The sequence below is a fragment of the Tachypleus tridentatus genome, chromosome 6, assembly GCF_004210375.1.
Source record: "Tachypleus tridentatus isolate NWPU-2018 chromosome 6, ASM421037v1, whole genome shotgun sequence".
NCBI classification, from domain to species: Eukaryota; Metazoa; Arthropoda; class Merostomata; order Xiphosura; family Limulidae; genus Tachypleus; species Tachypleus tridentatus.
Genome location: NC_134830.1, coordinates 137,361,608 through 137,377,976, shown reverse-complemented (window position 1 = coordinate 137,377,976; position 16,369 = coordinate 137,361,608). Strand labels below are relative to the sequence as shown.

Below are 16,369 nucleotides of genomic sequence, written 5' to 3'. Positions count from 1 at the left end.
CTAACAGGAGGCTACGTAGAGGCTTATCTGTGAAAACCGAATTTTAGCCTAATAAGCCCTTTGACTTAGAGTTGAGCTAGTTTACTTCAATAACAGTGTATGTTTTGTGATTAAAAAAATGGTTTTTAGACACTGGAAAGAAACTAGGTGAGTACCTTACACACTGCAAGTTTTATAAGTTGTTACTTTCTTATCAATAGTTCAGTGTATTTGTTAAAACCTGTCATAAGTGGCTACTTTCTTGTCAATTGTTGGACATATTTGTTCTTTCTTGTCAATAGATAGGCCTGCTTTTTTGTGTGTTTATGCCTGCCATAAATTTACTTCCTTGTCAATAATTAAAAGTTATCGACTTTTCTATGTGATAGTTTCCTGTTCTATATTGATGCCAGGGAACTTTGAAAAGTGTGGGGAGAGAGAGAAAACGTTCAAAAAGGAGTTAACTCTTTCTATTTGTCTCTCTTTATTTTTATTGTTTCAAATTTATGCTTTTGGCCTTCAAATATTTTTATCACTCTAGAAATATATATTTGAGATGTGTGTAAGAATTATCTTTTGTAGAGCCAAAGCATCAAAATAATAAAAAGTGTGGTTCGAAATTTGTAAAATTATAGTCACGAAGAGGCAAAAATAGTGTTGAAAAGGTTTTTTTAAAGCCCGAAATTTATGTATATATGTTTTTGTTTATCCGAATGGACTGTAGTGCGTCATATAGCTCCCCACATTTTTCCTAGGCTTCCCTGGATTTAGTTACATCCATCCACCACCTACGACTGACCGGCCACCCGCCACCCTTTATGCTGACCATTACACCACTACTCCAGCTTTCACCCCTATTACTAACATCACTCGATCCGAGCCCTCTTCCATACCAATTAATAATAGTTACATACCTAGGGATCATTATTTACAACAACGACATACAGGTAAGTCATAGTTAACACACCGTAGGTGAGTTTACTGTCTATCTCCATAGTAATTATGGTTTGTTTGTGTTTTCACTATTGTTCGACTCCCCCTCCCATGTCTTTGAAATGTTTCCGACCAGTTTTCTCACTTTTATACTTTTTTTTCATTTGTTATTTGAACCAGTAAAAATGTCGATTAGTGGAGACTTGGAGGTTTAATTTCAACAGCGTCTCTTACGTTACTAAATCTTGAGAGCGACTGGAATTTTTGTGTTTGCTTTAAAACAAAGCATTTTGACGTCAAATCTGAGGAAAACTACGTGTTTTTTTTTAATCGTGTGTCGTCCTCTTTCGTTTATAAGTTCAACTTGTGGACATATATTATGATAATTTGCTGGTATCTTAAATTATGTTCAAAAAGATATTTTGATTCTAAGCCAAAAAAGAATTCACTAGGTGTCGTTGCTTTACCATATACCTTTTTTTTAAAAAAAATCATCCATCTTACTTTGTTTTGTCCAACGTATATAACGTATAGTTGCATCGTAAGCTGATAATACTATCTGGGTCGTAAGGTTTGTTAATTTGTTTTGAATATCGCGCAAAGCTACACAAGGGCTATCTGCGCTAGCCGTCCCTAATTTAGCAGTGCAAGACCAGTGTGAAGGCAGCTAGTCATCACCACCCATCGCTAACTCTTGAGCTACTCTTTTACCAATGAATAATGGTATTGTTTGTATTTGAATTTCGCGCAAAGCTACACGAGAGCTATTTACGCTAACCGTCCCTAATTTAGATTAGTAGAACGAAGGCAGCTAGTAATCACCATCCACCAACAACTCTTGGACTACTCTTTTACCAACGAATAGTGGGATTGGCCGTCACATTTTAACGCCCCCAAGACTGAAAGGACGAGCATGTTTGGTGTGACGGGGATTCGAACCCGCGACCCTCAGATTACGAGTCGAGTGTCTTAACCACCTGGCCATGCCAGAAAAGGTACTAAATAAAAAGTATCTGAGGAAATGACAAGATATGAGTAAAATTAGATTTCAATTATAACCAATTTTAATGAGCTTATTGCTCCTCTTCTGCCCTTGCAAGCTTCAGCTAATTTCGTAGAACCCTGATTAATAAGTATTTACTGAGCAGTAATTAAACTATCTATGGTTTTCAAAGTGACATTTAATTTACATATATATATCTTGTTGGTAACCGAGTTTGCTGCAGTGATTTTAATTATGGTTGTATTGGCAGTGGCACCATCTACCGATTTCACAGAGAGACAACGTCCAGCGCCTACACGTGCGTAGTGCATCTCCGCTGAAAAAGTTTATCTTAACGCTTTTTTTTACTTTGATTGGATGCTCGTCTCTCACTTGTTCCTCATTCCAGGTTTCCCTGAGAGAGTTACTCAAACAAGCAAGCTCTTGACCCGTTTTCGAAACAAAATCGTTCAACGGTAGACTCCTGTGAGTTCATCAGGAGTTCCTGTGACACATGCTTGCTTTTGGCTTTCTTCTGAACCACATATCATCCGTGACTCTTAACGATGTGTTCTGTCTTTCAGTTGAAGAACTGGCACCATTACTGAAGACAGCTTTAGAACTGTTCTCCAAGAATTACTTTCCTAAGTTACCATGTTATACACAAAGCGTAGATTTATTCCTGTATCTTGAAAGGGCACAGGGAAAATCGTAGTGTTTTAGTTCTGCGATCACTTTCAATGTCGTCCTAGATGAACAGCAGTCTGAATTGCACGTTCCAGTAATCCCTGGTGAATTACTTGCGCTGTTAAGTGATAATGAAACAAGTGAAAATTACTACCTTATCGGTATTCGAAAGGTTCCGATTTTTTTAATCTCCAAGTTTTATTTTTTTTACGAAAAAAAATATAATCAACTGTTCAATTAATTACAGAATTGGCTTAATGAACAGGCTTAGGTTTTATATCGTCCACTGATTACTTTCCTGACACTTCTAATTTGAACTCCTAGTTTTGATCACGTAAAGATCATAACGGTTCATAGCTTTAACCTTGATATTAATCCCTAGGCTTAATCAAGCTAAGGTCATGACAGTACTTAACTTAAGGCTTAATATTAACCTCTAGATTTGGTCATTTAAATTAATCTAGTAATGTTTAGCTTTAACACTGATATTAAACCCACGGTTTTAATCAGGTTAAGGTTATAATAACACTTAACTTTAAACTTAATGTCAATTTATGTTTTTGAGAAGTCAGTCATTTATGTCTCATTTTCCAGCAGTCACCGAAATTTAGTCATTAGAAGGGTGTCATTTGTAGAATATTGATGTTAGTTATAACAAATCAACCTTGTCTATCGCATGTAATTTACTGGATTATTTGTCGATGTTGGTGTTAATGCTTCTATATCAGTTTCTATGGAAGTATATAACCTATCCTTTAGAAATGTCTTTACTTGTATGTATCCTAATGCGCCCTCTGTTGGTGGTTTGTTAATTAATACGTCCTATATCTCTGTCCACAGTGGAACTAAGTAGCCAGCAGACCTCAGCGCCTCTACTAACCCAAGCTTTATCAGGTACTGCAATATAAAATAATAATAATCAATGAAATAACTGAATTATCTCGCAGGTTTTGGTCGTTACAAAATATCAGTTAATCGAAAAATATAAAACATTTTATTGTCAGGAACAACTCATATCCTTATCTGATCGTGTCGTGTGTCTCAGTACCTGCTAAATCACAACTAGCTGCCCCAAATTAAAAGCCGGTCATCAGTTCATCGTAAACAACATGCAGTTCCATTGAAATTTTGCTATTTTACATGGAATTATAGACAATATATATATAAGGAACAAAATCTGTTTGGGCCGTAATCAAGGTTTTGGCTTGGTGGGATATATCTAGAAAAATACACCCCCCACACACACACACAAAATAAAAACTGCCATCCTCAGCACCCAGTTTGGTTTCCATCTGAAATTTTGATTACTTTTCTTTCTGTAAAAATGAACTTTATAACAATTTCGATGGAGAAGTTCCATAACAAGATGTAGTAATGTAGTAGATTATAATACTTGTAAAATATGTATGTGCAATATGAAATATGTATACGGTATAAATAAACTTTGTATGGAAAAGAAAAAGTATTTTCTTTCCCTTTCCCAGTTTTCGTTATCTTTCCTTTTGCCTCCGCGTTTGAATCCCCGTCACACTAAACATGCTCGCAATTTCAGCCATGGGGGCGTTATAAAGTGACAGTCAATCCCACTGTTCGTTAGTAAAAGAGTAGCCCGAGAGTTGGCGGTGGGTGGTGATGACTAGCTGCCTTCTCTCTAGTCCTACACTGCAAAACTAGGGACGGCTAGCGTAGATAGCCCTCATGTAGCTTTGCGCAAAATTCAAACCAAACCAAACCTTTTGCGTCTCAGTGGCACAGTATATCTGCGAACTTGCAACTTTAGAAACCCCATTGTGTAGCTTTATACTTCAAAACAAACAAATAAAGTATTTTCCTTTTTATTATCGAACTGGAAAATTATCGGAGTTATCTTCTTAAACCTCTCCCCAATCCCCCGCTGATACAGCGGTAAGTCTACGGACTTACAACGCTAAAATCAGGGGTTCGATTCCCCTAGGTGGACTCAACAGATAGCCTGATGTGGCTTTGCTATAAGGAAAACACACACACACCTCTCCCCAGTCAACGGCCCTGCAAGCTATGATTCTCATACAAACTAATAGTTCCTTACTGCAGTCAACAGTCCTTAAGATATTGGCAAAAACTAGAGGTCTAAAATGTATTTATTTAAACAAAATAAAATAGTTCTATTTGTATAAGTCACTGAGAAGCTTATTTTAAAAATTCGAAAGCTGTGGCAACAATTTTTCCATAACGAATAAATAATGTTGAACAATATAATAGGCTTAGCAAGGAATCTTATTGAATTTATGATTTTTTGCGAGTAGAACAATCAGTTTCTATCTTAAGTTCCGTAGTCAAGACTCGTTTTCGTACCACTATTGATTGACGTGGAAACCATAAATGTTTTATCTCCCACTTGATAAGCTTATTCCACGGAAAGGCCACTTGCATTTCAACAGTGTATTTCTTTAGCACGCATCACAACAAATCCACCTTTCAACAAGAAAAAACAATTCTGTGCGTGAAGATTTTACAGCCAAATAAAGTTAAGAAATACTGAAATACTAAATGGTAAGAATTTAGGTCACATGAAAGTAAAAAAAATAAATTATACATTCTAAAAGTACCTTAGCTTGTCGATAAAAGGCTTAGGAATAAGTTCTGAAAGTGAGAATAGAAACAGCTTAAACTTTTATATTAATCGAACAGTATATTTTCTTTCTTATCATGAGATTGTATGGTATTTTTATATTTACTGTTATAAATGTCAACTACATTGAATTATTTAATAAACGAAATATTCGATATTAATAAAAAAAATAAGCTTTATTGTTTTTTTTTCGTGATATTGACACAATAAAAAAAAACTTAAGTCTGATGTTAGAGACTGCGCTCATCAAATATTTTTGTTTTACTCATCTCCCGTAAGAGAGCGCCTTTGAACTGTGTGGGATAAAAAATTAAAACCTCACACTAATCAATGTATATGTTTTCTTTGTTATAATGTTAAATGTGTTCTTATTTACAGACAATTTTCACATTTTTCTTTAATCTTACATTAGTTCGTATTGTTAGCAGAAACTATCTTTTTACCGTTTATAATTTTGCTTCTTCTGGTTCTACAGCATTCTTTTTTTCTGTCACACAGTGATAAATAACTATGGGCCCACGGGGTTTGCTCCGCCCACATCCCCTGCCAACAACCGTGGGTTTCCTGCCACGAATAGCCCGGGACCGATTGACCTGTACAGTTCGAACCATGACACCATGGGATACGTCCAGGCCACTAGCCCTCAACCATCTGGGTTTCCACCTATCGCTGTCAGCAGGGTAGGTATGAAAATGATTTAGAAGAGAAGAAATTTTAGTCAATTTATTTATAGGAAGAATAAATACGTTCAACTTCGTATTGTCGTGACTTTCATGGTTCGTTTTGTTTTTAACCGTTTGTGCATGTAGGTAATAACACTGTGGTCCTCGACAAGTGACTTACAAGAATCAAAACATTATCACTACTTTCAAACAAAATTCAACGAACTGAGTTACATTAAAGGTAAGCCTCAATGTGTTAAGCAACCTACTCTAGGAATACCAAAACTCGCCAATTTCTACCGAAGGTAACTCCGATTTATAAACAAACTCATCTGTAGACTAACCCTAACTTACCAAACAGTACTAAAGGTAATCTAGATATGTACCAATCTCTACCGAAGACGACTCTGATTTATACCAAACAGTACTAAAGGTAATATACAGTTGTACCGATATCTACTTAAGGTAACTCTGATTTATACCAAACTCTACTATAGACTAACCCTAACTTACTAAACATTACTAAGGTAATCTAGAATTGTATCAATCTCTACTTAAGGTAACTCTGATTTATACCAAACTCTACTATAGACTAACCCTAACTTACTAAACATTACTAAGGTAATCTAGAATTGTATCAATCTCTACTGAAGGTAACCCTGATTTATATCAAACGCAACTGTAGACTAACCTTAACTTGCTAAACAGTACTAAATGTAATCTAGAATTGTACCAATCTCTACTGAAGGTAACCTTGATTTATATCAAACGCTACTGTAGATTAACCTTAACTTGCTAAACAGTACTAAGTGTAATCTAGAATTGTACCAATCTCTACTGAAGGTAACCCTGATTTATATCAAACGCTACTGTAGACTAACATTAACTTGCTAAACAGTACTAACTGTAATCTAGAATTGTACCAATCTCTACTGAAGGTAACCTTGATTTATATCAAACGCTACTGTAGATTAACCATAACTTGCTAAACAGTACTAAATGTAATCTAGAATTGTACCAATCTCTACTGAAGGTAACCCTGATTTATATCAAACGCTACTGTAGACTAACATTAACTTGCTAAACAGTACTAAATGTAATGTAGAATTGTACCAATCTCTACTGAAGATAACTTTGCCTTGCCAAACACTGCTGAATGTAATTTTGACTTACTAAATACTGCTGAAGGTAATTTTAACTTGTCAAACTCTACTAAATACAACTTTGTCTTACTAAATTGTACTGAAAGTAATTTTGTCTTACTAAGCTCTACTGATCGTATTTTATTATGGGTAGAGCTCTTTCTTTGAACTCTTTTTTAAGGTAATTTTGACCTTGCCTTGCAGATAGATTTATGTATATTGAATATGATATTGTAATCTCAGCAGGGTTATGTGGGATACAAAACAGATCAGAGATGAGACACAGCTGCCTAGTTTAGAAAGATGTATAAATGGGTGAAACCTATCACATAGCATATGCTGGCTACACAGCTACTTCGTCTCATTGTTTTATCAAAACAGCCACATTAATTTGCTTTATTCGCTTGATACAACACTTTGTATTTTTAAGATTTGTTATTTAAGGACATGAAAGAGACAAAGAGTTAGTTTGGGGACAGAAGAAATGACACTTTTTTATGTCAGTGGAAGTCACAACGTAAAGAAATATAACAAACTATGTCTAAGATTGGAACTGTTAAGGGGTAGAGGTCTCTCATGGATTTTGCCAACCCGATGAACATACTTGTTATCTATATTCATTGTACAGCATATGTCATGTGGTACTAGTACATGAATCATATCTCTCAAAGGTAAGAAACGTGTGTAGTAAATAGAAAGAAGTGGAACAGTATTGCAGCCATACATGAAAATGACAGATAATAATGTTTACGTCAACTGTACTTTGTGGAAAAATTTCAGCCCTAACACAGGTCACGAAGTTTTAATGGATTGTACTTGTGCTAAATGCCTTTATTTATATTCAGCTCCATTTTTAAGATACTAAAATTACAGCTTATGCATGATTCAATAAAAAAAACACGTATAAGCTGAGGCCCGGCATGGCCTAGCGCGTAAGGCGTGCGACTCGTAATCCGAGGGTCGCGGGTTCGCGCCCGCGTCGCGCTAAACATGCTCGCCCTCCCAGCCGTGGGGGTGTATAATGTGACGGTCAATCCCACTATTCGTTGGTAAAAGAGTAGCCCAAGAGTTGGCGGTGGGTGGTGATGACTAGCTGCCTTCCCTCTAGTCTTACACTGCTAAATTAGGGACGGCTAGCACAGATAGCCCTCGAGTAGCTTTGTGCGAAATTCCCAAACAAACAAACAAACAAACGTATAAGCTGTAGTTTAAATATCTTAAATCAAATCTTTTTGATAGAACGAGGTAATCATGATAATAACAAAATGATCTAGAAATTTCGAGTAATAACTAGAAAATTAGTATATGTTTTAATTATTTATTTAATGAAGTTATCAGATCCATATTTGTTAGTAATCTAGACAATGAGAGTTCTTGCGCCTGTTTGTCTGCGATTCAATTAGTCAGTAAGTTATTCATCATGTTTATTGTTAATTATAAGTCTGAACATTCTGCAAATAACGTACATTAGCATCTGAGTCTCTGTTGAAATATTGGTCTGAGGTTAGGCCTACAGGTGAACGTAACCTGTGCCAAACGTTATTGAATAAATAAATTAATTTGTTGTCATTACTGGTTTTGACTTGGCGTTATTTTTACCAGTGAATCAAAAAAAAACTTGACCAACGATAGAACACTTTACAAGAATAAATTTAAGTGCTAATAGTGTTGAACTAATAAACAAGCCCCAAGACTTACTTCGTAAATAAAAAGACTATTTTTTATTTTTTATTTTACAGGGTCCTCTGATTGCAGCAGCTTTCACTAACGGATATCACTGAAGATGACCAGCATTAGTAAGGTATAGTAGAGAAACTTTACAATTTGGGCCTACGTTTATGGTTACTAACCAAAGCCCGATATCCAACAGTAATAAGGTATAGGGGTGAACTTGACAGTTTCAGTCTATCTTATGTCCAGAAAATGCTTTGTACTTCTTACTTTAATAGATAATGCATTTGTAACATAGGTGGACGTAAGAAATGAAAAGATAACAATTTGAACCTTTGTTTAAGGCTCCTAGCAACTGCCTCATATTCGGCAGATCTTTCGTATTTTTACGCAAATAGGTTAATAATAGTTTTGATACATAGATGGCACTACTAAATGAAAACAACAATTTGAGCCTGCGTTATGACTTGTAGATAATATTTTATATTGACCAGATGCATCGTACTCTAATAGATAAATAATATTTGTAAGAAAACGGAGGGCCCCCGCTAGGACAGCGGTTAGTCTACGGATTTACAACGCTAAAATCAGGGGTTCGATTCCCCTCGGTGGGCTCAGCAGATAGCCCGATGTGGCTTTGCTATAAGAAAAACACACAAAGCTTGGTTGAAAAACCTCAGGGTTCATTGAGAAAAAATATATTCGTAAAATGAATAGTATAAACGTTTCTAAAGCTTGAGCTACGGTCACAACATTTATGTAGTTAACCCTAACTTACTAAACAGTTAAGAAACCTTAACCCTTTATTTGGTGTGTGTGGGAGAGATATTTATCTAAAACCAACCTGATTCAGGAATATGGTAAAATTAGAATTGTCCTCTCACTTTGTTTGTGTAATCATAATATATATATAAATATAAGGATTTTTTTGTCTGTGTTGTGTCCACTACAGGTATCGAAAACCAATTTTTAGCATTATAAGCCTTCAGATTTACTGCTAAGCCAACAGGGTGTGGGGCAAGTAAAAGAGTTGTCTTAATTTTAGTCTGAAAACTAATGATTTATAAATAAATATAAATTAATAGTAATAGTTTCTTGCATACATTGTATTTATTTTTTCTCCTGTTTCTCGCAAGTACGGAACTCACACCTGCCTTCTCTCAAACAGCTAGGATAAGTTGGATCCTCAGGGAAGAACAGAAAGATGCTGTAACTTCTGGTTTTCTGAATATAACGTGGACTTTATGGACTGTACATTGCACTTGTGTCTGGTTGAGCCTGTGTTTAACATAATAATAAACTAAGATCCAATGAAAAAGGCTAACCTGCTAATCTCTGGAGATCTTCAATTTAATTAAGAGTTGGAGACCAGACGTGGAACAGAATGGAAGCGATGTTTTGTTGATTTTACTTTGCTATTGAAGTACTCTATCAGAAGATTTGGATCCCAAGGCAAACTTTTCTTCGGTTTTCGAAAAACATGGTTGATGTTGTAATCATATATTGTTGAACTGATAACCAGGTAGGCCTATACTTCACGGTCATCAGTTACTTTGGTCGTTACTAATACTGTCTCCATGGTAACAAATCTGGGTTTGTTTGTTTGTTTGTTTCTTTGTCTAATCGTGACTCAACCTGGTTTGATGTTATTTGGGATTGATAAAGTCCAGTTAATAAACACAGAGAGAGACTGTATACCTCTTTTTACTGTGAAATTTACATGATTCTAATCTTTTGTGTGTGTGTATATGTGTTTAACATCTGTTCTCTCACTGTGTACCACATTATTAGATAATACATCATTACGATAACAAGTGTGTTGTAATGAAAAGTTGGTTTTCAGGCCTCTCTTGCTTTTTCTTTGTATTTTTTTAAACTTTTATCTTTCTTTTTAGTTTTTTTCGATTATTTAACTTATATTTTTATGCGAATTTTCTTATGCTCCGAAGCGTAGATGCATAAAACTTATGGAGAAAAAACAACCACTGAGTAGCTAGCAATTATAACAATTACAAACCTCGTTAATTTGAAAACTGCTGGTTTAATATCGGAAAGTTTATACAGATAGGGTCAAATAATTTGTCTTATTAATGCATTAAATACTTAGTCAGATATCAGATAGGAAATACTTTAGACAATATGTTAAATATTTAACGATATTTTTCAATAAATTTTCCAGCAGTGTATTACGTACGATCTTTCCGTTAAAAATCTTGACTGATTTCAAACCTCGTTTTCATCTTTGTAATCGCCTCGGTCTGGTGACTTACGCCTAAAACCCGAGTTACAAATGGAAAGCTATTTGTATTTCAAATAATATTTATTCAAAAACGATTGGTTGTTATTATTATGTTCGAAACGCTGAGCAGAGTACGATGAAGATTCATTAGCAGTAGCTTTGAAATAAATAAGACTTGTTTTAGTGTCGAAGACCTCGTCAGTCCACCATTTTTTCTTTTGAGCTTTAGAACATTTTCTAACGCTATTTAAAATGAGAAAGTGGTGCGTAGTGTTTTTCTGTATTTGATTCTGAACGTGTTCAAAGTACTTGAACACTAACCATATTGATTCTTTTCGAAAAACAGTTGTTACCTTTAGGTTTTTATCGTTAACCAAATCTGCTGGTAATACTTGGCGTTCATTATATAACGTTGTTAGATTTAAAAACTTATCGATGTCTTAGTGGATAATATTTTCGATCAATTTGGTCAGAAGCAGTAATAAGCTCGAGAGGTGTTTTCAGTCGAGATATAATTAACTGTTATTTGTAATTGTGTGAACGTTTATCTTTTACCTTTTTTTTTATAATTTGAAAGACAGCCGAACAACATAACACCAAAGCGGATTTTTTCTTCTGTTTTTGAGAAAAAATTCCACCTTTTTTTTAAGACAAAGATATTGTTCGAATGAGGCTCGTGAAAACGAATCGTTTTTAGTAAAAATTTTAAAACCTGCCGTTCTTTAATATCTTACAAGAATTTATTCCTTTGGCGTCACAGTTTTTCCTGGTAACATATTAGCGAGAAAACTCTTGGGGTACAACTTTGGTTTATTTTTTACTTTTATTTTCAAATGTTTTGGGTATTAACATTCTACAAATGTAGTAAGCAATACTTTACTTTTCCCAAATCAACTGTTTCAACCCGAAATGAACAAATTTGTCGTCAGAATTTTTAGTGCTAGGATATTGTTTAATAGTACACTTTATGCTTAATCACGAGATGTGAACAAGGTCATGTGAGTGAAGGAGAAAATAGACGAAATCTTTCTTTTGTTATAAGAAACATTTAATTATATATATATATGTGTGTGTGTGTGTGTGTGTGTGTGTTTACGTAGGGGAATGTTGCATTACAATATTTAATATAATTAGCTGTGTCTTTTTTTTTTTTTTTAAATATCTTCTCGTATTTTTACTTATCTTTTCTAATCGGTTTTTGCATTTAGTGTAACAAATCTAAACCTTTTCATTTACGTACATACGAGAAGGTAGAATGCAGATGCATTTCAATTTTGACTAGTTGCCTCTCTGACAGATTTTTGAAATAATAAGTTATACTTGAATTCGATATTCGTTGCTTAATGACAGTTTGACGTAAGAAAAGGAAAACTCGTTGTTATAATACTGAATGTAGTTAAAAGGTCAACAGGAATTATAATTAAATAAATGTATGTTTATTAATTCATCTTTAATCTTACATTATGTCGGAAAATTCATTCACTCATTGATAAATTATAATAGCATTTGTTCATACCAATATATAAGTACATTAAGAATTACCATATTTTTGAAAGAAAAAAAAAAGATACGTCTTCAGTGAATAATAAAAACATTTCTTATTGGTAGCAATAATTATGAAAACAATAATAATAATTTTGGTACTTTTAATAAATACTGGCGAAAATATTAAGTGTAGAGATGTATGTTATGCAGCATACATCAAAATTGCCATATGGAAGACAAACGTCTTGTCAACGCTTCGGTCAAACAGCTTTTATCAGTATTTGGTCCGAAACGTTGATAACATTTTCCAATCTAACTTGGTTATTATGATTATTTCAAATATTACTGTGACGTACGAAACTCCACTGTGTGATCATCGAGTATTATTTGGTTTAATTAGCTTGATATACAATCGCTTGATTGATTTGTATAGTACCTGAGGTACCTTAAATGGCTATTATAGTTCTGTTTTCGGATTCCTTATAATCTTGAATTATAAGAAATTATTGAGCGTTTCAAATTATAATTTTTTGTATGTCCGTCAGATGTGACACCATTTTATTGTAAGAGTTCCGAACTTTAATTCGTGCTGTTTCCCACTGGTTTCACGTCTTCGTATACCGTGAGAACTCGTTGTTGAATGTGTTCTGGAGAAATATATTTATTGTTGAAACGTACCTCTCTTCCCGAAACTTGCAAAAATGCTTGTTTCATGTATTTCTTAAAGCAATATTATTTATTCTATATAAATACATTTAATCGAGGTGAAATTCTGCAAGTACTGTGTACCAGAATTTATTAATAGAACCGGGCCTAATTATTTGAACCGCTTTGTCGTTTTTTTACGGTTACACGTAGACTTAGTTTCTTTTTCACAAAAGAAACTCAGAGGTACATCCAGCTGAGTACCTCTATTTTTTGTTTTCTTTTTTTAAAATTTCATCTCTGCATTTAATACAGAAAATCATCTAATAGTTATTCAACCATATGAAAGAGCTTTCTGTTTTAAAAACAAGCGAGAATAAATTCAGTTTTGTTTAGTTTTCTAAATGAAATGTTGGTATGTTTTAAATTGTATCCCATTACGTGTTTTGATTCGAGATGTTTGTCGAAATGTTAAAATGAAAGGTAAATATTAGTTGTTTTTTTTACGCGTAGCTTTTACTCTGTCGATTAGCATTAAAACTTTTAACCACAGGTCACAAAAATTTGCACATATTATAAGTGGGATACTTTCTAATTATTGTAAAAAGTGTTTTCATATTGTTCTCGCGCTCATCGGAAAAGAAAAATGCCTTAAACAATACCAGTAATTAAGAACATTTCGTATAGCAATAGGTCAGACCTTTGCCGTAAGTTATGCACTTTTGCTACAGAGGCCTTGCTATAAATGTTAGTTGTTTAACTTGAGTCAACTTGTTGGCGACGTCTTTTCGTTAGCAGCCACCCCTGTGTTGTATTACAACTGTATATTACCACTATCACGCAGCATTATCTATGCACGAGAGACAAACAGTTTGTTGGAGAAATTTCACCAAGATATATTATTGTATAATGTTATAGAATTTATTGTATCGTATAAGGTGTAGCATTGAAATATTGTTCGATTTTTTAGATACCCGTAATGTTGTGTATAGAACTATCGCAGTAGAAACTGATGCGAGAAATATTTATACTTCAAGGATTTTTTTTCTTAACCGTTGTTATTTTCAGTAATTTTCGAAGTTCAGAGACATCTATAAAACTATTTAGAAAAATATATGAAATAAAATACAGATTAAACATTTATAGCTAATAGTTGCAATATAAAACGAACCAATCAAACAAGTTCGTTTCGCAACTGTACAGTGTGACATATTGTGACCGTTATGTGTCGTTGTACTTAGTAAAATAACGAAATAGTCAACTTGGAGTTTATAATAAACATTGCTGTCAATTTTTTTTTTGGCTTGTTATATATCTTAATTACCTTTAAGGTTTATTAGCTGCTTGTTATTGTTACTTCGGAATGTTTGTAAAAAAAAAATAAAGAGTTGAAAGGAAACGGGAAAAAAGTTTCCCGCCACACGAACTTATTGGTGCTTGATTTTTATTTTTTAGCCTTTTTTTATTATTGGTGTTTTTTTTTGTCTTGTAACGAGTAGCTAGAACTGTATTCTATTTTTCTGTTATGTAAGACAAAAATCAACGCATTTACTTTAAAGTTTTAAAATATGTACTGACCTGTTTATGAAGAAAGCATTTTTTTTAATCACGAAACTGTATATGGTACTACTAATCATTTCAATATTATAAAATAGGAAAAATATGTGCGTTATGATATATAAATGTTGTGATTTATCATGTTATTATAATTTTTTTAAGAGATAATCTAGTATTGGCGACCAGTGTCAGATGTTTTCAGTAGTGTAACTAATAATGCGTCATATCAGTTAATTAACGAAAAATAGCCTAAGTCTATATAATTAGTACACGTCATGGAATGTACAAATAAAAATAAATAATAGTGGTTTAATTAATTTTGGGTTTTAGAGAGTATAAACAGATGGTGATAACTGACTTCTCGTTTTTAAAGCAGTTCAAAAATTAAATTGTACTCAAATCTGAGGTTTCCGAGTTCAGCTGTGCATAAATTTTTATTTTCCGAGGAAGTTTCGAAATAATTCATGAATAAATAAACTGTAAATGTATTTATTGAGATCACTGACGTTGGTCCCGAGCTGGTTCAACAAAACTTGGCGCATGCGTTATTGAGGGTAATTTATTTTTTACAAGGGTTTCGTCTCACTGTTTTTAAAGTTTTAAAGTGTACAGACAGCAGCTTCGTTTGGGAATTGTATTTATTTGTTTGAAACTTCATCGCTGCAGATGGTATCGGTGTATTCCTCATTCGACACCTAGGAAAAACCTAAACCAACTCGGGTTTTGTTGAACCACGTATGCTTATTGGATAAAGTTGTACAGCACGTGAATAACGTATCTATAATATCAAACATGTAAAAATGATTGCATATGTTTCCCTAGTTAGGAATTTTGTAAATCTGTTGTGAGAGTTATGTATGTTTTTCTACCCTCTAGAGAAATGAATATAGATGTGTTCTTAGAGTTCTAAACAATACTTGGTAATGTTTATTACTCGAAGTTTAAAAAACAATAATGTTGTTTAATCTGGGACTTTTTCTCCCTTCATTTATTCGGGTTTCATAGAACTGGCACTCACAGAACAACGACACGATAAGATTTTACGAGCTATACTTAAAAGTGCTCGTTTGTTTACTTTCACTGAAAAAATAAAGGTTTTAATTTAGAAGTTTCACTTCTCATTAGCTTAGGTTTAGTTTTGTTTTTTTAATGCTCTGGAAAAAAGTTAAATATTTGGAAAATATTTTCCACTGAAGTGTTCTTGTAAAGTGGGAGCTTAGTCCCCCTTAAAATCCATTTTTACCCCATCCCCATTGTACACACTTGTCTATATGGTAAAAGTTTCTTGCTGTAAATTGCCCTACTGTTCAATCAGTGGTTCACTGAATAAAGTTGTACTGTATATTACTTTTTTATTTGTCTTTGTATTCTGTTATTTTATCTCCATTTATTTATCAAATATACGCCTGTTATTAATGTTATTATTGATTATAGTTTTAAGTTTTATTGGCTGTCACCTAGCGAACACGAAAACGTGAGATGTTTCCGTGAACAATTTTGTGTTTTTAAAGCCGAAAAATAAAATAACCAAACAGCGAGATGAAACAGATGAATACATATATATTAGAAATTAAATTAGAAGTAGCAACAGAAAAGCTAGCTAATCGCAGTAAATCATTAGACCTAAAATTTAGGCCCACTTAAGTTTCAGACTAAGCCTACTTGAGATTTTAGAATAATTTAAGCCTAAAATAATAACCATTCTCCCCCTCAAGTGGCATAGCGATATGACTAGATTTACAACGTTAGAAATCGGGTTTCGATACCTGAGGCGAA

The 16,369-nt window shown here is 33.7% G+C and overlaps 1 protein-coding gene across 7 annotated transcripts in view; it reads left to right on the top strand.

Annotated features, from left to right (window-relative positions):
- LOC143253788 (RNA-binding protein Musashi homolog Rbp6-like) overlaps positions 1-15,948 on the top strand; it is a 205,186-nt gene extending 189,238 nt beyond the window's left edge. For 2 of the 7 annotated variants that reach the window (XM_076508163.1, XM_076508160.1), the window contains 5 exons: positions 735-926; positions 3,422-3,475; positions 5,691-5,872; positions 8,736-8,797; positions 9,836-15,948. In XM_076508163.1, coding sequence (XP_076364278.1) covers positions 735-926; positions 3,422-3,475; positions 5,691-5,872; positions 8,736-8,777 — 470 coding nt within the window. In that variant the 3' untranslated portion in view covers positions 8,778-8,797; positions 9,836-15,948. Of the gene's footprint in view, positions 1-734; positions 927-3,421; positions 3,476-5,690; positions 5,873-8,735; positions 8,798-9,803 lie in introns of all 7 variants that reach the window. The other 5 variants (XM_076508161.1, XM_076508162.1, XM_076508164.1 and 2 more) reach the window with 5 other exon arrangements.
- Positions 15,949-16,369: the final 421 nt, after the last annotated feature.